Here is a 22444-nt window from a genome sequence, read left to right on the forward strand (position 1 = left end):
AGGTCATGAGGACGGAGCCCTCATGAATGGGATTAGAGCCCTTATTAAAGAGACTCCAGCTAACTCTCTCACCTTCTTTCTTTCTGCCATGTGAGGGTACAATGAGAAAATGGTCATTTGCAACCCAAAGAGTACCTTCTCCAGAATCAGACCAGGCTGCCATGCTGATCATAGACTTCCAGCCCCCAGAACGGCATGAAATAAATTTCTATTGCTTGTAAGCTACCCAACCTATGGTTCTTTACTATACCAGCCTGGAGTCAAACAGGGAGCTTAGTGTTAAATTAAAATGTCTGATTATTCAACCGGAGATGAGAAAGCTCCACTGGATATGGATATATTTTTAATTTAATATTTTTAATAGAGAAATCATATTGTTCAAAAAGGCAACAAGACATCTCTCTCCCATCTTTGTCTCTCTCTCATCTATCTCTAATAGGGAACCATGGTTCTACTTTCTTATGTGTCTTTAAAGACCTGTTTTTCCCCTAACTGGCAAAAGTCCTTGGCTGGGCCCTAATGACAGTGAATGGTGCTGTCTCCCATCAGAGGCTTCTTGTTGTCTCCTGCCTCCTGGTGGAGCCTGGCTGGATAGAGGGTGGGAGAGAGGTTGCCTTTACACCTTGGTGTGCCTGTGACCAGAGACTGGGAGGACATGTGTGAAGAGTTTTAAAAAAAAAAACTGACCCCTTGGGGGCACATAGGTGGCTCAGTTGGTTAAGCATCCAACTTTGGCTCAGGTGGTGACCTTACACTTTGTGAGTTTGAGCCCCGCATCAGAGCCTCACTACAGAGCCTGCTTAGAATTCTCTCATTCTCTCTCTCTCTCTCTCTCTCTCTCTCTCTCTCTCTCTCTCTCTCCCCCCCCCCCAAAATAAATAAATAAACTTTAAAAATAAAATAACTGACCACTCACACACAGTACATGGCCTGGCCTCTGGTAACATCTCAGGGTGAGTGACTTAGGGGCCTTTTTCAGGAGTGTAGACCCTGGTGACCTCTCTGAAGTGCCCTCGTGGCCTGACGTGGCCTAGCCTCACATCTTCCCTCTTTGGTGGACTCTTGGTGGGTTGTTTTGCAGGCCACAGGTATACCCTAGAGAGGGCCCACCCCCATTACAAATGAGAACATACCAAAGTCTAGAAATGGAATTTTCATGGCCAATGAGGGTGGACCAGACATGCTAGCCCTTGAGTAGGTTCCCATTACCTTTACCCCCTACAGGGGCAGGGGCTGGAGGGCATGGGAAGCATGTTCTAGGCTGGGCCTATGGTCTGCTACTGAATGACTAGAAGCCCAATATTTGAGGTTTTCTCCCAAACACCCATGGTTTGTTTAAGGGTTTTTCCCTCAACCATTAAGGCAGAATGTTTTCCCAAGCCCACCTGAGAAAGCCAATCCTTATACAGACATATAATTTTTCAGGGAAGACTGGACATGCTGCAGAGCCAGTGGGCTAACATATTAGACTTGTGTGCGGAATATGGAAGAAGAGCCAAGGCCGAGGGACCCCTCAGGCAAACTCCGTGGGTGGCTTACCCACTACACCCATAGATGTGGGGACCTCCATCTGCTGCCTCCCACCTCCATCAGGCCAGGGTCCTTGTCAGGGACCATCAGCAGCTCAAGGGGTGAATGAACTGCAGACTACTTTCCTCAAATGTGAAAAGAGGTCAAAGTGGACTCACTGTGACCATAACAGGGGAAGAATGCGGAATGCCATCGAGACCCCCGTCAGGTCACCCTTTCCCTCCACTCTACCGTGGCCCCTGAGAATCTCCTCTGAGCCTCATGACTATTGCCAGCACCTAGAACACAGCACTTAGAACATTCCCAGCACATACTCAGTGCTCATTAAGTGCCCAGCTGACCCCAGGGCTCCTCTCTCCCCAAGTCTGTCGTCTTAAAGCTGTGGGAACTCAGGACTAGGAAGGTGATACGACTTATCCAGCATCCCGGCGGGCCATGGCACACTCAGGAGAAGAAATGTGCCACCCTGACTCCCTTCTGAGCTCTGTCTGGTCTCCCAGTGCTCTCCATCCAACCTGCTTCACATCAGGCATTTTCGCTGGGCAACGGGGGAGGAATACACAAGGCTGCTCGTACCCAGAGACTGGGCAGGGAACCTGGTCTCCTGGCATAGCCACAACCCATTCATGGCCCACAGCACCCAGGCTGGGACACCTTGCTGCAGACACTTACATGCAGTCTCACGGTGACGCCACTCATCTCCCTGCTGTACAGCTGGCAGCCACAGAAGCTCTCGCCCTTAAAGCCAGGCCCCCCGGGGGAGTGACTTCATCAAGACTAAAATATCTGCAGTATCCCCGACCAAAAGTCTGTTTGTGATCTCAGCCCGAGCAGCCCTTTGTCCAAATGAGTCCTGGGCCACATGGTTCCGTGACCTGTCTGCCAGACCCTTTTTTCCTGCTGTGGAAATGGCTGAAGGTAGGAGTCGGTTATGATCAAGCACAATATCCAACAAGAGCCAAATGCTACACACGGGATCCAGAGGAGCCCCAGACTTGCCCCAGGTCCTCGCCTGGGAAATGGTGGACACAACGGCCCTATTCATGGAAGGGGACTCTGAAACTTGAGTATGTTTAAAGTGTCTTTGAAATAAATGTTAACATGCTGACTCAGGCTCCCTCCGAAATAATTTCAAATGTCCTCTAACTCATTTTTGGCATATCATTCATGATGAAGCAGGTATTGAGAGCAGCATGGTTCAGCCAAACTCCCAGAAGCCTTGGCAGGAGGCATATGGTCCTATCAATCAACACTGGGGTCGGGGGAGGGGAGGGGGAGGCCAGCCATGGTTTGAAGACCGCAGTGGCTCAGTGTGGGTGAACCTTCTGGAAAAGGGTTTGCTGTTATTATAATCAAAAGCTTTCACCACATTTTTAAGCTTTACCCACTACCCTAACCATTCCCTTCTTTCGGGGGGTGACGTTCCAGCAGCTGAATGCCATATAACAAGAACTCCCTCTCATCACCATGGAAGCCAAGAGAAACATACTTTTTGAAAAGTGGCACTTTGGTGCAGAGAGCTCTGCTGATGGGAGCTTAAATAATGACGTGCCAGGAGAGATTATTTTTATGAATTCCTGGAACACGCTTTTTTTCTGTGAGCATGAGCCGAATAGTCCCCTGCATGTTTCTGTTGCCCTCTACTTTACCTAGCCAGCCTGCGTCTTCAGGCAGCGTAATCAGGACACCTTATACAGACTGTAGGTTGTTTTTAAGTTAATTTATTTCTTTTGAGAGGGAGGGGGGGGACACAGAGAGAGGGAGAGAGAGAATTGCAAGCAGGCTCTGCACTGTCAGCACAGAGCCCACCACGGGGCTCAATCCCACAAACAGTGAGATCACGACCTGAGCTGAAATCACGAGTCAGACCTCAACCGACTGAGCCACCCAAGCACCCTCATACCATAGCTTTAAGTTGAGACGTGGGAAGATGTGGTTAAGTGTCCCCGGGAAGTAAGTGATGAGATGTAGACAAAGCTCATGCAGCTGGGAAGACAGATTTAACTGTGCATCTGTCAGAGATATCCTCCCCAGGCTTGGGGAAGGCAGAGAGATAAGAAGCCCATTTACTGTGGGTCCACTGGGATCCACGGGAGCAATTTCTCCCTTTTACCCCCATGGTTATTCTTCATGTTCCTGGAACTCTCCTTTAAGACACTTTCTCTGATCCCCTGAAGGGCCAACTCCAAGTGAATATCCTACGCCAATGTGAAATCTATTCTGGTGAAAATTTGCTTCCCCAGATAGACAGCCCTCCAAACTTTCCCCGGTGTCTGCACACAGGAGCCCCAGACTCCGAATACCTCCTGCCTGTGGAGCTGATTCAGGCTCCCTTCCTTTTAGTTCCTCCATGCCTTCTCATCGCCCAGCCAGCGAGCCTTGCCACCAGGATGCTCTTCAAATTCAACTCCTCACTTAACAGCCCATCACAAGGAAGAGATGCTTGAACATTTGGAGTGGAAAAGGAAGAAAGGAGGAGCTTACTGGTTCTTCCAATTATTTTCCATCAACTGCATGTGTTTGTTTGTTTTTTTTTTTTTTAACAAATCATCTCTGTCTAGTCCTTCCACCCACAACCACGTGGTGAATGGGTTCAGCCCCTCTTCACCTGCCTGGTTGTGCTTCTCTGATTTGCTTGTGCCTATGGCCCTCACGTCTCACAGTCTTCATAGATTTCTTCTTTTCTTCCTTCAGATCTGGCTCAAGATTCACCTCCTACTAAAAATCTTTCCACTCATCTCTCAATGTTTAGTTCTAGATCCACCTTCTCCCTGGAAATGTTCAAGTCCATTGTAACTGCCAATAATACTTCCCTCCCCTGAGTTGCAGACACTTATTTCTATGCCCTTCCTTTTCAGTAAGACCCACAAGCTTCTTATAAAATGCAACTAGTATCCATTCAGTGTGTGGAATACACTGCATCAGTGTTCGAGATAATTCCCGCCCCCACTGTCAGAGGATTATGCACCCTTGACCTACTGGCAATATAATTTGCTTTGGCCAACGGGATGAGGGATGTGACATGTGCCACCTTGAGCAGAGGTCTTAAGCACCACCACGTCATTCTGCCATTTTCCCTTAGCCACACGAACAGCACATCTCATCTAGAAGTTGCTTTTTCTGTCTGAGTCTCAAAATGAAGAGGAAAGTGGGGCAGAGTTAATCTTTAAACTCCATGTTCATGAGTGAGAGATAAACCTTAGTTGTAAGCCTCTGATACAGCTTGTTACTACAACATAATTTAGCTTAATCTTAGTTCTAAAGTGTGTAATAGGTACAGTTTTTGTAATGGTGGCTTTACACTAGGTGTCTCCTTCTGTCCTCCAACAAGCCTACCGGCTTAGTTTTACTTTCGCCATTCTACCGATAGATAATATTAAAACACAGAAGAACCTGTTCCAATTCTGAAAGTTAAAAGGGGACAGACTAGAGGAAACTAGGTCTTCTGCAGCAAACTGACAGCTCTTTCCACTACATGATGCATTTACGGGTTGAACTGTGTTCCCCCAAAACATCCTATCCCTTGGTACCTGTGAGTGTGACCTTATCTGGAGACAGATGTACTCAAGTTAAGATGAGGTCCTGAGGGTGGGCCCCCACCCAATATAACCGGTGTCCTTGGAAGAAGAGAAGAGGCACACGTAGAGGCACACAGGGAGAGCAGCATGTGACGACTGAAGCAGAGACTGGAGTGACACATCAATGCATCTGCAAGCCAGGGAGCACCAAGGATTGCTAGAAACACCAGAAGCTCAGAGAAAAGCACGGAAGAGATTGTCCCCTAGAGCCCTTAGGGAGAGCGGAGGCTCGCCAACACCTTCATTTCAGATTACCAGCCTCTGGGGTTGTGAAGGAATAAACTGTTGCTTTAAGCCACCCTGTTTGCTGTAACCCATACAGCAGCCCTTGGACAGCAGCACACCATGGCCACCTCGATTTGGGGGCAGAACCCACTGGAAACTCTCTGCATGTGGGGGTTAGAAAAAGTCTGTCTAGGGATAACTTCATTCTTCTGTCAGCAGCCTGGTGTCACCATCCCGTCTGTATTTATTTCCAAGAGCTGTCATCACACAGCACCACAGGCTAGGTAGCTTAGACAACGGAAATTTATTTTTCACAATTCTGGAGGCCAGAAATCTGAAATCAAGGCATTGTCAGAGTTGGTCTCTCCTAAAGGCTTCTCTCTTCTGCTTTTTTTTTAAGTTTATTCATTTATTTTGAGGGGGGGCAGGCGCGGGGGGAGAAGAGGGAGCGCACAAGCTAGGGCGGGGCAGAGAGAAGAACAGACAGAATCCCAAGCAGGCTCCGCGTCATTAGTGCACAGCCCAATGCAGGGCTCGAACCCACAAACCGTGAGATCATGATCCGAGCTGAGATCAGGAGTCGGATGCTTAACCGACTGAGCCATGCAGGCACCCCTGTCCTTATCTTTTAGATGGCCGTCTTCTCCCTGTGTCTTCACATAGCCTTCCCTCTGTGCCTGCCTGTGTCCTGATCTCTTCTTGCAAGGACATCAGTCATACTGGTTAGAGCCCACCCGAATGACTGCATTTTAACTTAATTACTTTTTTAAAGACACTCATCTCCAAATGAGGCATTGGGGGTAAGAATTTCAACACACACATTTGTGGAATTCAGCCCACAGTGCTATCTCCTGTTTTCAGATATCTAAGGAGACTCATGATGCCTGTGTTCACAGCCTAGCTCCTTAAGCAATCTGGGATGGGGGGCTCAGAACATAAGGATGGCCCCGCCAGACCCGTCACAGGGTCTGACAGCCAGGACCACACGACATTTGGCCTTCCCTGTCCTCTTACAGATGTTCTAGTGGTTCTGAACCGTTTGCCTTGTTCAGACTTCACTGTTGCCTCTGCTTTCTTGGCTTCAGCAATCTTGGCGAGAATTAGGTTCTCTCTTGGGCTTTGCTGATGGCTAGTGCTCTGGTTAAATCTCCTCTCAACACCCCAGGCCTTGGATTCCCTACTTCGGCACAGCTCCCTCCTCATGGCTGACTCTCCTTTCAACCCTCTTGCTGCCCCAACCTTACAGTCAAAATTCAAAACAGAATGGATAGACATATTTTGAGATACTTAAGACTATTAGAAACAAATAGTAATCAGTTCACCTAAATGGCTGTTAATTACTTTCCTAAAGCAAAGCATAATTTCAGTATTTTCTCCTCCTTATTGGTTTAGGAGTATCTGGAACCAAAAAAATAATCAACAAGTTCCCTGAAACTCTGAATGTTTTAATCATTTTTTAAATAATTTTTAAATGTTTATTTTTGAGAGAGAAAAAGAGCACGGGAGGGGGAGGGGCAGAGAGAGAGGAAGACACAGAATCCAAAGCAGGCTCCAGGTTCTGAGCTGTCAGCACAGACACCAGGCGGAGCTAGAACTGATGAACCGTGAGATCGTGACCTGAGCCGAGGTCTGACGCTTAACCAACTGAGCCACCCAAGTGCCCCTTAATCATTATTATAATGCTGCTTCACAATAATAAATTTTATTTGAAGAAGACAGGATAAATAAACCATGGTGCAGAGATGGAAAATTAAGGAGAGAATGACAGCATCATGTGGGCTCTTCAGTTAGAGGGCAAGAAAGGCAGATCCACTCCAGTGACTTCAGGAAAGAAATCTGAAAAAAAAAACAGTGGAGCAAACCTTGGGTCTTTCTGGTTAAAAGCATTCCAGCCAGAAGAAATGGCAAGTTGAAGTGTCCTGAGGTGGCCTTGTACCCAGAACAGGTGAAGAAGAGAGTCAGGAACGAGGCCGGAAAGGGTCGGGGTGGCCACAGGGGTTCTCAGAGAACTTCAGATTTTACTTAGTGTGGAAGCAGAGTCTCCTGGAGAGTCTGAATGGAGGAGAGACACGATCGGATACATGCTGTAGAAGGACTACTCTGGTCGTCTGTGGAGACAGGCAGAAGGTAGGGCAGAGAGGTTGGAGGGAGCAGGGGCTGTTGGGGAGCTCTGGGCAGCAGAGGGTGCAGACTCCAGGGATGGAGGTAGAGGAGGACAGGCTTTGCCATCCAACTTTCTGGAAGTACAGCCTACTCGGGCTGAGGCAGAAAGGGAGGTGGGGAAGAGGTGGAGGAACAACAGAGGGGACCAAGGGGACAACAGAGGGGACAAGGAGCTGTGGGTAAAACAAGAAGAACCCAAGAAAGCCGTCCAGAGGAGGAGCATAGTCCAGCTAAGCACTGTTCCTGGGCCAGAAATCAAAGCCTCAGGATTGACCCTTGACCACGAGGAGGCCCTTGGTGAAAACAATAGTGGGATTGGGTTTTGAGCAGGAGAGAATGAGAGGAGAAGTCGAGGGCATATCAGACATCATGCATTCCAGGAGCATCTCAGTCTGGGGAAGCTAACATGCTGGGGTGACTGTCCCTGAGCAGATGCCGATCTTCAGAGAAGGGGAGGAGAGGGAGCCCTGGAGGCCGTGTCCACGCTGCTTATGCTGTGGGTGTGCACGGGTCTGCAGGCAGCCCAACAAGTAAAACCTGAATCCTCCAGAAGACTGAGGAGGTGGGCTTTTCTCAAAACATGATTTCTCAAGTACTTTCTGCGTTGATTTCCGTTGGTCCAAATGACGGCCGGTTTTAATTTAAATCAGCTATTTTCGCAAAGGCAGGAAAAAGCATGCTTTAACCTGCCATCTCCTCCTCCAGAATGTTGGATCCTTGATATCTGGGGAGAATTTGCTTCTGTGTAATTTCTAGGAGTGCAATAGGAAATATGTTGGCACAAATATCAATGCTAATGGTTAACATCCTTGGTTTGGCTTTGATCCCAGTAGAAGATCAATAAAGCACATTTATTCAGGCTCTTATTGCCTCCTGGACTGCTCTTGAGGAGACTTCAGTCCCTGGGTCCCAGGTCCTATGCACAACTTCCTGGGAACTCCAGGACTGGGGTCAGGGCCCTGCTAATTGCTGTGTGAGAATCTGGTCCCTGACGCCTGTTCTCTAATCTCAGTCCTGCTACTGACAACCTTTGGTGTCTGGAGTGAAGTGCCCAACCTCCCTGTACTTTATTTACTAGTTTTTAAATGCTGAACTGATAATAACAGATTGCAGAGCAAATTAATTTCAGCATATGTTTGTCTCTTGGTAGATTATGTTCAGTGAAGATTAAATTCTAGACCAGTTTCCCTGCTACTCAGAGCATTTCTGGACTACTTTCCCCAAGTGCTTAATCAGGAGTGTTCAAGAATTACAAACAAATGTTGCCATTGGCCTTGACAAAATGATGCTAAGTTATCCTGCCTTAAGACTACCCAGCATTTTCTCTTACCCATGGTCTGGATTGACCAAATCACCGCTTTTCTTCCATGGATTTTATGTTAAACTTCACTTCAATGTGGATTTACCTCACAGAGAAGAGCTTTCTGAAAAGATCCACAGTAAGAGAGATTAAAACAGAAAGCAGAATAGTTACACTGTGGTTGCGTCTTAACCAAGATTAAGTTGATTCAGACACAGCTCTTTGGAAAGAGAGCTTACGCATAAAGTAAGATATAATGATATGTGTGCCGTGCTTGTGGCTGTTTATTCCAGCTCAGAGCCCACCTCTTTCAAAATGCTTCACATCCTACTCCAACTGAAAGAAAATTTCTCCTCCCTTCTGGTCTTGTGTCGCATAGTAGGAAAAGCACCCACTGGTCCTTTGTGTATTCGTTTGCTAGGGATGCATAACAAAATATCACAGACTGGGTAGCCAAACAACAGTTCTAGAGGCTGGAAATCCAAGATCAAGGTGTCAGCAGGTTTGGTTTCTGGTGAGGCCTCTCTCCTTGGCTTGCGGATGGCAGCCTTCTCATTGTGTCCTCACATGGCCTTTTCTCTGTGTACATTTATTCCTGGTGTCTCTTCCTCTTTTCAGAGGGCATCAGTCAGATGGGATAGGGCCCCACTCTAACAGCCTCATTTCGACTTAATCGCCTCTTCAAAGACCGTATCTTTACATACTTTACATTCTGAGCTACCAGGGATTGGACTTCAACACAGACATTTTGGAGGGAAACAGTTAAGCCCTTTGCATGCATTTTAGAATATTAGTAGGTACCTGATGTGTCTCTCCTCAACCTGACTGCAGGCTCCCTGGATGAAAGGCCCTGCTTTAAGATTCTGTGTATCTCCTGCAATCAATGGCTTGATGGGTCTTCCTGATACTATCGAATGTTGTTCACATTTGTCCTGATGCAGATATATTTTGAAGGAGAAAAAAATCAGCCACGGCAGCTTCGTGTCAGTGACTGGGCTAGATGATTTCCCCGATTGTTTACAAATCCCGTGACTGTTCATGCTCCATCACCATCCGTGTGGCTTCATAAAAAATTCTCCTCTCTACAGAGTTTTAGTCATTTGCTTAATTTCTTACAGTTAGACCTCCCAAGAGGTGCCAGTCTTAACTTTGGCTAATTCCCTATGCATGTCTGCATCTGGCAGTCCCTGAGATCCTGACCTGACTTGGACCTGGAAGCCGAGGAAACAGGCTCAGGGCAGTGCAGTGGGTTGCCTGAAGTTGCCCCAAGAGGACTCCAACCAACTTTTTCCAGCTCCAAGGCCAATACCCTAATATTCCTCATTATGCAAAAATAAGAACACCAAGAGCTTTATGTCTTATGGGCAGTAATTTATGTAATGAAGTGAGATCACAGTCTCTCTTATGAATGCTGATGAACCTTATAACAGCGTATCTTTTAGTACCAAAAGGATCCAGCATACTTCTTTTGTTGATTCATAAAATGCTCAAATGCTCAAACCGTATGTTTAAGTACAACTCCCAATGGATATATCCTTCCTTAAATGAAAACAGAGGAATTTTTCAACATCAGGTGGGACAATAAGCATGATATTGCGAGGAGTAATCTAAATGTAGCCACGAGTCGCTTCCAGGGCAGTGGAGATGATACCAGCCTCATGGCCTGGCACCTCCCAGAGGTGCCTTCTCTAAGCCATCACGTTCACCCGGTAGGTACAAGACAAATCAAACCCAGAGACATGTGCACGTGAACATGAGCCTTGCTAGACACGTTCTGTGTACAATATCACTTCTATAAAAGTGGGAAAGCCAGTGTAAGCATCGAGTAGGCTTTCAAACGAAGTAATGCATTCAACATCTAAAACTTTGTAAGCGTAATGTGTATGGAGCCCTTGTGGCTTCCTCGGGGGAGACTGAAGGTGAGAATTTTGCCAAACGCCAATGGGCACTGCCCATCCCACCATGGGAAGGTCTCTTCTGTCATGACTGGACAAGTGGAAACACCCCGAGCTTGAAAAGAAGGTTCGCCTCTGCGTGACTGAGGCCTCGCAACCATTATTCCCCATGCCAATATCAGGACTGTGGGTCTGACAAACAAAAGGCCATGTCCTTGGCTTGGTTTCTATGGGGAGGCTGTAACGGTCCCCTTTTACTCACTGGAGGCTGGCTTTCTCAAATGGATTTTGTTCATTTTCCACTCAGATTGAGAAAACTGCACGTGGCAGTTTATGAATTGGGCCTCCCAGCAAGTCTCTGAAGGACAACAGGAGTGGGGGTGGCCTGCATGCGGGAGCCTCCCTGCACAGAACTGAGGTCGGGCTGTGGCACACAATAACATCTATGTGTGACCCAGCAGCCTGCAGACCTACTCCCTGCGAGGGGAGACACAGGCCAAGCAAGGACGAGAGGACTTTTGTTCATCCTTTTTATCTTACACTTGCTGGTTGTTTGTGGCGGGGGCGGGGCGGGGGGGGATTAAAAATAAGCAAATAAATTCCTTGCTTGTGTGTCATCTGGATTTTTTTTTCTCCCCATGCTTTCATTTCTAACTCTCCAAAGTATCTTCCCACCTTAATTTTATGGCATTTTTATATACACATGCATCCAGGACCCGCGCATGAAGTCAGAGATATCAGTTTGTCTTCCAGACTCCTTTGGGTTTGCCGCTGCATGGAGATCCATAGTGAGATACAAGAGTTCTCATCCCCTTCCCATGAACATGATTTATAGAGTTCTCCCTGTGCTCAGAGCATATAGCTAAATCCTGCATAAGCAGCAATCACAGTGCATTCTTAACAGCCTCCCTGGACAGTTTGCTAAATTCTTTCTGAGAGCCTCTCGCTGGCCCTTACAAAGATCAGCGAAAAAAACAAACTGGAGGCTGGGAATCCAACTGTGTGAACAGAAAGTATGTTCCACTGCACTCACAGAGGATCAAGTTTGTGGAATCACACTGGGCGTTCTGGCTGTCCCAGATGAAGACCAATTAGGCAAAAATCAGCTTTCCCAAACCCAAGCGCACTCTGGGTGGACTAGGGTTGTTTTCTTTTGTTTTGTTTCAACACATACTAAAAGTGAAAGGTGGGAATCTCAACTAAGTAACACTTTTTTTCTTCCCCACTTCATTTTACCTGGTCCAAGAAGACAAAAGAGGGGCCGGCGGCATTGCTAAGTAATACTTCAATGTACAACCTAAAAATTCTCTCTCAGTAATCCTGGAACCCCACGTAGAGTTTTCATAGTCTAGCACAATGACAAACAAGCTAAAATACCTCCAGGATGACAGATGACTGCAGAGCAAAGGGACAGAAGGAATTTGGTACAAACACACAAGGACCTGTTGACTTTTTAGCCTGAACTTAGAAAGTACGGAGTTAACCAGAATTTTTGTTTGTAAAGCAAACAACTACTTTTAAAATCCTCTATTCACGTGGTTCTCTGTTCTCCACATGGAGAATCCAAAACAGGTCCTTGGGATAACTTCTGGAGAAACACACTACTGTGGAAACAAAAAAAAGTCTCAGCCAAGAATTTTGGTGTCCCAAAAGACCAGGGAAACCTGAACATTTAAATAAGACATTAATGCCAGGAGCTAACCGTTCCCTGTTGGACTCCAGCTCCCCGCCCCCCACCCCCACCCCCCGAGCTCCACCAGCCAGAAGAGGACACAGTACTCACCAGTCATTAGGGTGTAGTAATTGGGGTAAGAGAGACTGGGAAAGTCTGGGGTCAAGTAATCCACTTTCACTCCCCTGCTCACAATCTCTTTGAAACCGGGCAAGGACTCCAGGGCCTCATCACTGATGTAGTCTGAGCGAAAACCATCCAGCAGAAACACCAGGAGCTTCCGGCCAGCCGAGGCTGGCCGCACCAGGCTGAGCGCGAGGACCAGCAGGAGGGCCCCGAGCTTCGCTGCCATGCTGCCAGGAGCCTGCCCGCTCGGCTGGCACAGCCGTCCCCTTGCAAAGACTGAGGATGGAGAATCTGTAGCTATTCTCTCTTCTAGGGGCTGGACCTTGACTGCTGGCCTTCCTGAGCCAAGTTCACTTTCAGAATTTAAAGGTACAGCACCCCCTTTAAAAAACATCTATGCTCACCCTTTACTATAAAGACCAGAGACTAACTCCTTTGAGTCTCCAAACAACCCAGAATAAACACCGGGGAAGAGAAGGCAACATTATTATTTTGGGTGAGTGTTCCAGAAATACAAGCACCCACAGATAGGTAGAATTTTAGAAGATGACAGAAGTCAACACTAACTTTGCAGTTGGGCTAACCAAAGGGTGGAACCAAGGAGAAGAACAATCTTTTAATTTGCTGCTATCCCACGTCTCTGCCCCACTTAAACTCTCCTACTGCCCTTTTCGCTTACGATTTAGGAACACGAACCTCCTAATTCGGTATATAAACAAGAGATGATAAAATTAGGTGGGCATATTTGTGAACTTTTCAGCAGTGCCTCTGTCATGCAAGCATTTAGAAACAAATTACTTGTCAATGTCTCAGCCACCTTTTCCCTATGCATCTATAAAAAAGTGTTTATTGTTGTATTCTTCAAGTTGTTGGTGTTCAAACCCATATGCAGGAGGAGGTGGCGCTCAGCAGAGCTGTGGAACTAGAGAAAAAGTTCCACAGTTGAACAACAGGGGGTCGCTACTATCACATGGGTCCGAGGTAGCCCTGCCCCAAGACAGCAGCCATGAGATAGAGAGCAGGAGGACCAGAGTCCACGATGGAGAAGCAGATATAACCACGTGGGCTTCATGACAAGGAGGTCTGGGCAGAGGAGGGACTCGGAGGCTGGCCAGGAGATCAGGGAAGGGCTGCAAGGCGCAGGTGGGCTAGGCCTCCATCCAGATTGCCGGGGTTCCAAGGGTGGGTCTTTCACTCGGCAGAAAATTAAATGGAAAGGCTTATTAAATGTGCGTAGCCCATAGCAAGAGCTTAACAAATGCTAGCTGTTATTAGCATTACAACACTGCTCAGATTCGGCTGCAAGGCCCAGGGCAAAGCTTTACAGGGACCTACAGTAGCCAGCCACCAGCCACCTGGATCTCGGATCTCGGTCAGTTCTACAATGGCTCCCCCACCCCTGCCCTCGGCCTGTGCCCTCTCTTCTCCTGTACTACTGCGTGTAGACTCACGAGATCATTTCTAAACTGCGCAGCAAAAGAGGAAACACATCGGCCCAATTACCATTCCTGCTTCAGCTGACTTAGACAAGGTTCAGACTTCATTTTTCTAACAAAATCAGTGATTTTTACAATTAAAAAAAAATGAGAAAACCAGGGGAGATTTTTCTTAATGTTTGTTAGTTTGAAAACATAACGTTATTCTTATTTCTTTGAGCTGTGGGTTATTACTGTTATTCTAAACAGAACAAAGAAGGAGGGAAGGGAAGGGAAGGGAAGGGAAGGGAAGGGAAGGGAAGGGAAGGGAAGGGAAGGGAAGGGAAGGGAAGGGAAGGGAAGGGAAGGGAAGGGAAATAAAGAGAGAAAGGAGATGGAGGAGGGAGGGAAGGTGGGCAGGCAGGAAAGACAGAAGACTGGGGGGAAAAAAGGAAGGAGAGAGAAAAGAAAGGGGAAAGGGACTGACGAGCTGGTGGTCTGTGCAGGCAGTGATGACACACATTAAAGAGACTTTCCTCCTGTCCAAGGGTCCAAAGGTCCAAGGGTCCAAGGGTCCAAGGAGGCAGCAGACACAGTTAGATGTGCTGTCAGTTCCTGAGCAGTTCCAGGGTTGTGGAGGGGGGGGGGGGGGGGCGTGTAATAGTGTCAGCCCATGTGATTTGCCTTGGGGTGGCCCCCGGGCTCACTTGGGGAAAGGTTAAGGACTCCAAATTGTCAAGATAAATATAAATGGGGCATCCACATTCCTGGGCCGCCATTGGGAGACACAACCCAAAATATGGCTCCCTGAGTGTTCACAGATCCCCAGAGGTTCCCAAGGCTCCACGGACAGTGCTGTGAGGTATCTGGGCGGGGACACTGCTGATGTGCCCTATATTGTTTTACGATGATCTTATTGCTTTACGATAATGTTTAGACAGTTTCTCTAAAGTTCTAGGTCAATAATTTATTGGAAATGAGCATCTTAAATAAACATACCCACATAGGAAGAAAGAAACAAACACATGGGATGGAATTCAAACTAAGGAAATCCCAGCATTGCCTACAGTAGGACTCCTCCTAGTCTTCTACGTTCTGGTCTGGAAAAGGTTGGAAATAAAAGGTAAAAGGCAATAGATGAGAAAGTGTGGTTAATATTAACTGCCCAAAGTCTTATGGTCCAAAGTCTTACGTGTCTGTTATCTGGATGAGATTACTGGAGGTGTCTATCAACACCTAATACTTAACAGAACTGCTTGGTACTTGTTTTTCAAAGATTGACAAGGCTGTATGGTCATCGTCCACAGGGGTTTAACACAGACAATACAGAAAAATGAAAAATCTCCTCTAGAATTTAGAACCACCTTTGTGTTGAAAGCTTTGTGTAGTTGCTAGTGACATGCATGAGTTCTCAGGAGTATGCTGCCCAGATCTGTCAGTACTCTGGTGCCTCACCTCCATGGAGAGAGACAGGTGATGTGGAAGAAAAGAGACCGAGGCTTTCAGAAAGAAGACATGATTCCGTGGCCTGGATTCTGGCATTAAGCAACTGTGTGATTCTGGGGGAGTTGGCCTTTCCATGCTTTAGTTTTCTCCTCTGAAAAGGGACAAAAACTTTAAGGTCCTTTCCAGCTAAGGATCTGAATAGACATTTTTCCAAAGAGGACAAACAGATGGCTGACAGGCACATTAAAAGATGCTCAATGATCACTAATCATCAGGGGCATGCAAATCAAAACCACAGTGAGATATCACCTCACACCTGTTAGAATGGCTAGCATCGAAAAGATGAAAAATAACAAGTGTGGGTGAGGATGTGGGGGAGGAAATAAAATCACTGTCTCAAAGAGACAGCTGTACCCTCACGCTCACTGCAGTATTATTTACAATAGCCGAGATATGGAAGTGTCCGTCAATGGATGAAAGGATAAAGAAGACATGGTATGTATACGTATATACATATACAATAGAATATTATTCAGCCATGAGAAAGAAGGAAATCCTGCCATTTGCAACCATCCAACATGGATGGACCTTGAGGACATTATGCTAAGCAAAATAAGTCAGACAGAGAAAGACAAACAACTGTACATTCTCACTTGTATGTGGAATCTAAAAAAACCCAAAATCATAGAAACAGTAGAATGATGGTTGCTGGGGGCTGGCGGGTGGGGGAAATGGTGAGATGTTGGTCCGAGGGTACAGATTTCCAGTTATGAGAAGAGATGAGTAAGTTCCAGGATCTAATGTACGAATACGGTGACTATAATTACTTGTATACTTGAAAGCTGTTGAGACTGTACATCTTCAATGTTATCACCACACACACACACAAGGGTAATTATGTAAGGTGATAGAGGTGTTAACTAACCTTATTGTGGTAATCATTTTGTAATATATATGTGTTTTGAATCAGAGAGAGACAGAGAGCATTCTGGAAAGTATGACCGTTAAAGGTGAAAAGGAGTCAAAGGTGGTATTAAAGAAAGTGCATACAACAATATTCTATTTGTTCCTACCAGAAAAGTAGTCTTTGTCCACTTTTTAAATGCAAAAGGTCTCCAGGAACATACTCCCTCTACAAAAGGCAGATAACTAAGCAAGAATATAAGTGGAATATCTAGAAACTATTAGTCTGAGTCCTCAGCTCATGCTTTGGCACAACCTTCTGTTTCAAGGTGAGGATCAGGGACCCTCTCTTTACTCCTATTAGCAGTCACCGAGCGAGAACCACTATCAGCCTTCGGACAGAGTCCCAGACTCATAGCTACTGTGGTGGACGCCTGGTCTCACTCTCTAGAGTACAGACAGGGTTGAACCCATCCCACCAAAATTCCAGTCAGTAAGACTGGGTTATTAATATGTAGCTTTTAAGGTTCCTCAACTGATTTTTGGTCAAAAGCCAGGCTTGGGAAACAATGCTGACAATGACAAGCAGCAGTGGGTGACCGTGAGCAAGGTCATGTCATTACCAGGTTTGCAGTCTAGAAAGCAGGCTCTGGAAGCCGTGTGGAGACAGTAACAGTGTGGGTAGAAGCAAGAATGACAATACCCACCCACCTTGATATTAAGAACTCTAAACACATTAATTCATTAAGACCTTTTGATAATTTTGTAAGGTAGGTATTTACACCTCTGAGATACAAAGGAAATCGAGGTTCAAAGAACCCTAATGTCAAATAGCCTGAAGCATCAGAATTGAAATCCAAGCCCAGGTGTCTTTTATAGTCTTGTATTTTGGACGGAAAAAAATTCAATTTTTGAAATTAGGAAGAAGAATCAAAGCCTTTGTGAAAGAAAAGAGAATAAATCCTGAGTATCTTTCATTTACCTTGATTAAACTGAGCAAATGAAATAGAAAATTACCACCATAATACTAAGGAAATAAATGTCACAGGCAACATCCACTGATGGAGGCTAAACTTAGTGGGAGAAAGTAAGGAAGTGTTCAAAAGAAGGAAAGGATGGGGCACGTCAAAGGGACACAGGAGCCAACCTGAAAGGGTTCCCAATGACCAAAGCCAGAACCATCTGAATCATAAACTAAGCAGTGCAATATTGGCATATTAACCCAAAGTATAAAATAAACGTATAAATCCATACCAGTATAAACAAACAAATAAATAAATAGTATGTATAACTAACTAACTAACTAAATGAACAAGCGAACAAGAGAGAAATGACAAATGTTTGTTACAAAAGAATTCCGAATAATACACATTGATAACCTCAGTCTGGGGGTGGAACTTGATCAAAGTTAGGCCAGACCTAGAAACTCACTTCCAAAGAATAGAGTAGGAAAAGGGAAAAATAACTTTGCAGCGGAGAAATCTGCCAGAGAGGACATTACCCAAAGTGATGAAGGTTAACATTACCAGTGACATCGTGTGGACATCATGCACCCCTGTCATAAGATCAAATAGATACTTTGCTCTGTGGTATTCTTTCCAAAAATGCAAAGCTCCAGTCTAATTATAGGCAAAACACCAGACAAACCCAGATTACAGGATAACTGTCAAGTATTCCTTAAGAATGTCAAGGTCATGACAAACAAGGGAAGACCAACACACTGTCACAAATTAGAGGTGGTTGAGGCAACATGACAACTAAATGCAACATGACATGGGGGTCTGGATGGTCTCCTGGAGCAGAAAGAGACATGAAGCGGAAATTGGAACATCCAAATTAAGTCCTTTAGGTAATAGTGTTGCACCAATGTTAGTTCGCATAACTGTACTCTGGTTACACACGATGCTAACTTTCCGGGAAGTTAGGTGAAGGCTTATGGGAACACTCTGCGTTACTTTCGTAACTTTTCAGTAAGTCTAAAACCTTTTCAAAATGAAAAATTAAAAAAATTAAGTTGAAACTAGGAACCTAGTCATCAATAACAGGAATCTCGGGAAGAGAAAAGTGTTTTTTGACAACACAAAACAACAGAGTAACAGCTGCCCTTTGTTTAGAAGCTGGGAGGGAAGGTTACCTCAAATACACGCAGACTACTACCAGTCCGTCTACGCTGACTCTGCATCCTGGCGTGGTAACATGCCTAAGTGTCCTTACAGAAACAGGCAAAAAAGATTTTCCATAGCATCAAAAGATTTGTTTGACTGGTTTCAATAAGAGAAAGCTTGTAACCCTGCAACCAAAAAAGCGTATAAGAGAGATCACTGTGCTGTTCGACTCCAGTGCGCGAACACTGGTGCTATATCCCTCCGAGCCCTGGAGACATGCTCATGTGTCTGTTTGTACGAGGATAAAGGTACACAGATATTTCTTGCAGCAGTGTCAGTAATGGTAAAAAAAAAAAAATCGGAAACCATCTAAATGTCCACTAACGAGGGTAGGAGCAAGTGATGTCAATATTCGTAGAACAGGACATTCCACAGCTGTTCAAAGGAATGAACCACAGTGGTTCCCTACTGGAACCCATCTGCAGCTTTGCGTTCCGAGATGTGTTAGCTGTGGTCACCCGTGCTCGGGATGCAGATGGTCCTCCTTCTGACGGTGTCAGAAGGTCAGCGGTAGCCTGGCCTAACGCTGTGTCACAACACCCACATCACTCACCTTGCTTCATCCCACCATGCAGGCATCCTGCCATCCCCCAGCATCACGGGAAGGAGGATGATACAGGACAATAAGATATTTTGAGAAAGAGAGGGACCATATTCGCATATGCTTTTATTCTAGCATATCAGTGTTGTACTTCGTTATTATTGTTGTTAATCTCTCACTGTACCTAACTTATAAATTAAACTTCATCAGAGGTGTGTATGTATAGGATAGAACTTAGTACACACAGGGTTCAGAACTGTCTGTGGCTGGTTCTGGAACGTATCTCCTGCAGGTAAGGGGGGATGACTGGAGACTTAAACGTCTAGTTGTTGGATAGAGCTCAACAACGTTGAATGGGAAAAACAGGCTGCAGGTGGATACCAACAGTATAAAATATTAATATTAAAACGTGCAGCACAATATATAATAGCACCAATATCAGGGGATTTGAAAATACCAAAATCAGGACTGAAGTTTCCCCTGGAAAGAAGACAGAAGAATGAAATCGGAGAGAACGACGCTGGGGGTGCTGACTTGGGGCTGTGATGTTCTATTTATTCAAAAAATAAACCAAAAACAAACAAACAAACAAACCCTGCGGTGTATATATTTGTGACAAAATGCTACAGTTTCCCAAACCTGAAGGTTGGTACGTGGGTGTCATTTATATTATGCTCTGGGATTTTCTGTAGGCCAGAAACATAACTTTTTTCCAAAAAATCAGCAGGTCTTGGTGATTAATCGAACATGTGGGTGGTAAGGGAGAGGGAAGGGTCCTGGATGAATCCCAAGGTTCTGCCTTAGATGACAGAGTGGTACCATTTGTCAAGATCGGTACCGTAGAGAAATTGCCATCTTTAAGCAATCACCTCGTCATATAAATCAGAAAAAAAAAGAGAGAAGTTAACCTAATTCAAACCATGATCCAAGGTAACAAAGGAACTTTATCTTCAAAATAGAACTAGGGAAGTGATCTCAGCACACCCGTCAGGAATGAGCAATTCTGAGTCCTGGCTCAAATACTCTTGTACAAATGACCTAATGTTCTGTCTTTACGTCTTTGCTGGATAAATAGAAATCATCATGTATGCAGAGGGAAGTAAAATGAATCATTTAATAATTATGCAACAGTCGAATGTAAACACTCACTTAAAGCCGATTGAAACTGCTCAGTGTTGTTGTTGTTGTTGTTAAGAAAACTGGAAAAATGGCTAGTCACAGCAGTGAGTATGTTTGAGTTTACATTAACTATGTGGAATACGAAGGGACAATACAGTAGCATGTGACTGAAAATGCCTCGACAAAAAGTTGCCACATCTTCTTGGCTGTGGCCAGATGGGAAGAACTGCTTTGAAAAAAGGAATTAGGACCATGGAATTACAGGGCTGTAAACTGGAAGGGACTGCAGAAATAATCCAACTGTAATTTCCTCATTTTGGAGAAGAAAGAGGTGAGTGTCGACTGGGTAATGGGACTTGGCCGACAGGAACGCAAAGCTTAATAAAGGCAGGGTTATCTCCCATATTAATGCTTTTTAGATTTCCACTTTATTTATTCTGTGTCTCCTTCCACTCCACTCCCTTTTATTGTTTATTTGTCTGTCATATATTTATTACCTGCTTTTACTGGGTCAGGTCCACAATCCCTTATTTGAAACTCTTGGGGCCAGCTGTGTTTTGAAATTGTGGTGTTTTTCTGATTTGAAAAGGTAACATGGTGCGTATAGAGTATGTTATATAAATACCTGCAGCATCTCCGGCATCACTCAATAACCAAGTCTGTTAACATTTCTATAGAAAATGTAGGGGCTCCTGGGTGGCTCAGTCAGTTGCTCATCCAACTGTTGATTTCGACTCGTGTCATGATCTCAGGGTCATGGGATCGAGACTCATGTGGGGCTCCTCGCTGAGCGTGGAGCCTGCTTAAGATTCTCTCTCTCTCTCTCTCTCTCTCTCTCTCTCTCTCTCTCTCCCTCTGCCCCTCCTTCTCGCTCACGCTCTCTCCCCAGCCAAAAGAAGAAAAAGAGAAAGAAAAATGTATATACATTCATGCAAAGGGGGATAAATAAATAAAAACCATAAGTAGCTTCACATTATATTAAGGTGAGTATATTCCACCAAGTTCAGGTAAGATCAGGATTTTCCCTGAGTAAGTTATCAAAATCTTTAGGTTTTCAGAACTCTGTGAACTCCAGAATTATGGATAGGGACATAAACTTGATGTTTTGGAGAAAACTCTAAGTGTTATTAGGTAAGGATACATAGTCTGCTCTCAGTCTGTGGGGCTTGGCGAGGCCTTGTCAGTGTAGAGCATTGTTAGAAAGATAGAAAGGACAGGCCATCCCTATGTCCTAATAAAATGCTCAATGCCATGAGAAGCTATAGAAGGTAAAAGTGCCTAGAAACAAGCATGAGGGAGAAATGAGTTGCTAATTTGGAAAGCCACAAACACGTATGTGATTGTCAATAAAGATATAATCACCAACTACCTTTGCTTACCTTTGCTCTGCAGGATATTAGTTTAAATCTCAGCAAAAGACTTTTGTCCTCTCTTGGACAGACCAAGCCCCTTCTAAGAATTCTCTTCTACATAGCCTTGACCAGTCCCTAGCCTCTACTGGAGGGCGGCCTTTATGTCAGCCATTTTTGTGTCAGTTGACTCTGTCCTGTGACCTAACCACAGCTTATTGGTCAAGGGTGGGCCCTTGACTCAATGGCAACTAATCTAACAGCTTGTGTAGGCCTCATAGGATACCATGAACATGGCCATAAGTTTCCTTCCTCTGGAAACTGCCACTTGGATTGGTGTCAGAGACATATGTAAGCTGAAGCCATGAAGAAGAAGAAGAAGAAACCATAAATGAGCAGCGGAATCACGGTGGTAGAGAGGAGCAAATGAAGAGAGAGAAGCAGAAATAGATGTGGAAGATACTGTATATCCGTAAAAGAGAAACAGGATGTCTCCGGTCCTACTTCTGCCTCGGATCCTTGTCAGCTCCATTTCTAGTCCATGGTCTCCTTCCAACGAACCCCGTTCTCATAAGGGGATCAGAGTGGGACTCTGATCTTTGTACCAACAACCACCACTAAGGCTACTAGCTGCCAAGTCACACAAAGTACCTCTTTCCAGTCCAGGGTCTGACTAGTGGCGTCCAGAAAGAAGTTTCCAGTTTCCTTCCTGGAGAAATGTTCTTTCTTATTTAAATTCTAGTTAGTTAACATACAGCGCAGTATCGGTTTCAGGAGCAGAATTCGGTGATTCATCACTTACATACAACACTCATTGCTCATCGTAACAAGTGCCCTCCTTAGTATTCATCACTCATTTAGTCCATCCCACACCCACCTCCCTCTATCAACCCTCAGTGTGTTCTCTATCATTAAGAGTCTCCCAGGGTGCGTGGGTGGCTCAGCTAGTTAAGCATCCAACTCTTGATCCCAGCCCAGGTCTTGATCCTCCGGGTCATGAGTTCAAGCCCCTCATTA

At 45.3% G+C, this 22444-nt stretch overlaps 1 protein-coding gene across 2 annotated transcripts in view; it reads right to left on the reverse strand.

Moving 5' to 3' along the window:
- The window catches only part of ENPP6 (ectonucleotide pyrophosphatase/phosphodiesterase 6), a 138627-nt gene that overhangs the window by 96513 nt on the left and 19670 nt on the right, over positions 1 to 22444 (reverse strand). The window contains exon 1 of one of the 2 annotated variants that reach the window (XM_003984581.6): positions 12475 to 12790. The exons of the other annotated variant lie outside the window; for it this stretch is intronic. Coding sequence (XP_003984630.2) covers positions 12475 to 12715 — 241 coding nt within the window. The 5' untranslated portion in view covers positions 12716 to 12790. Of the gene's footprint in view, positions 1 to 12474; positions 12791 to 22444 lie in introns of those variants that run through there. 2 annotated transcript variants of the gene reach the window in all.

This window comes from Felis catus, chromosome B1 (assembly GCF_018350175.1).
Source record: "Felis catus isolate Fca126 chromosome B1, F.catus_Fca126_mat1.0, whole genome shotgun sequence".
NCBI classification, from domain to species: domain Eukaryota; kingdom Metazoa; phylum Chordata; class Mammalia; order Carnivora; family Felidae; genus Felis; species Felis catus.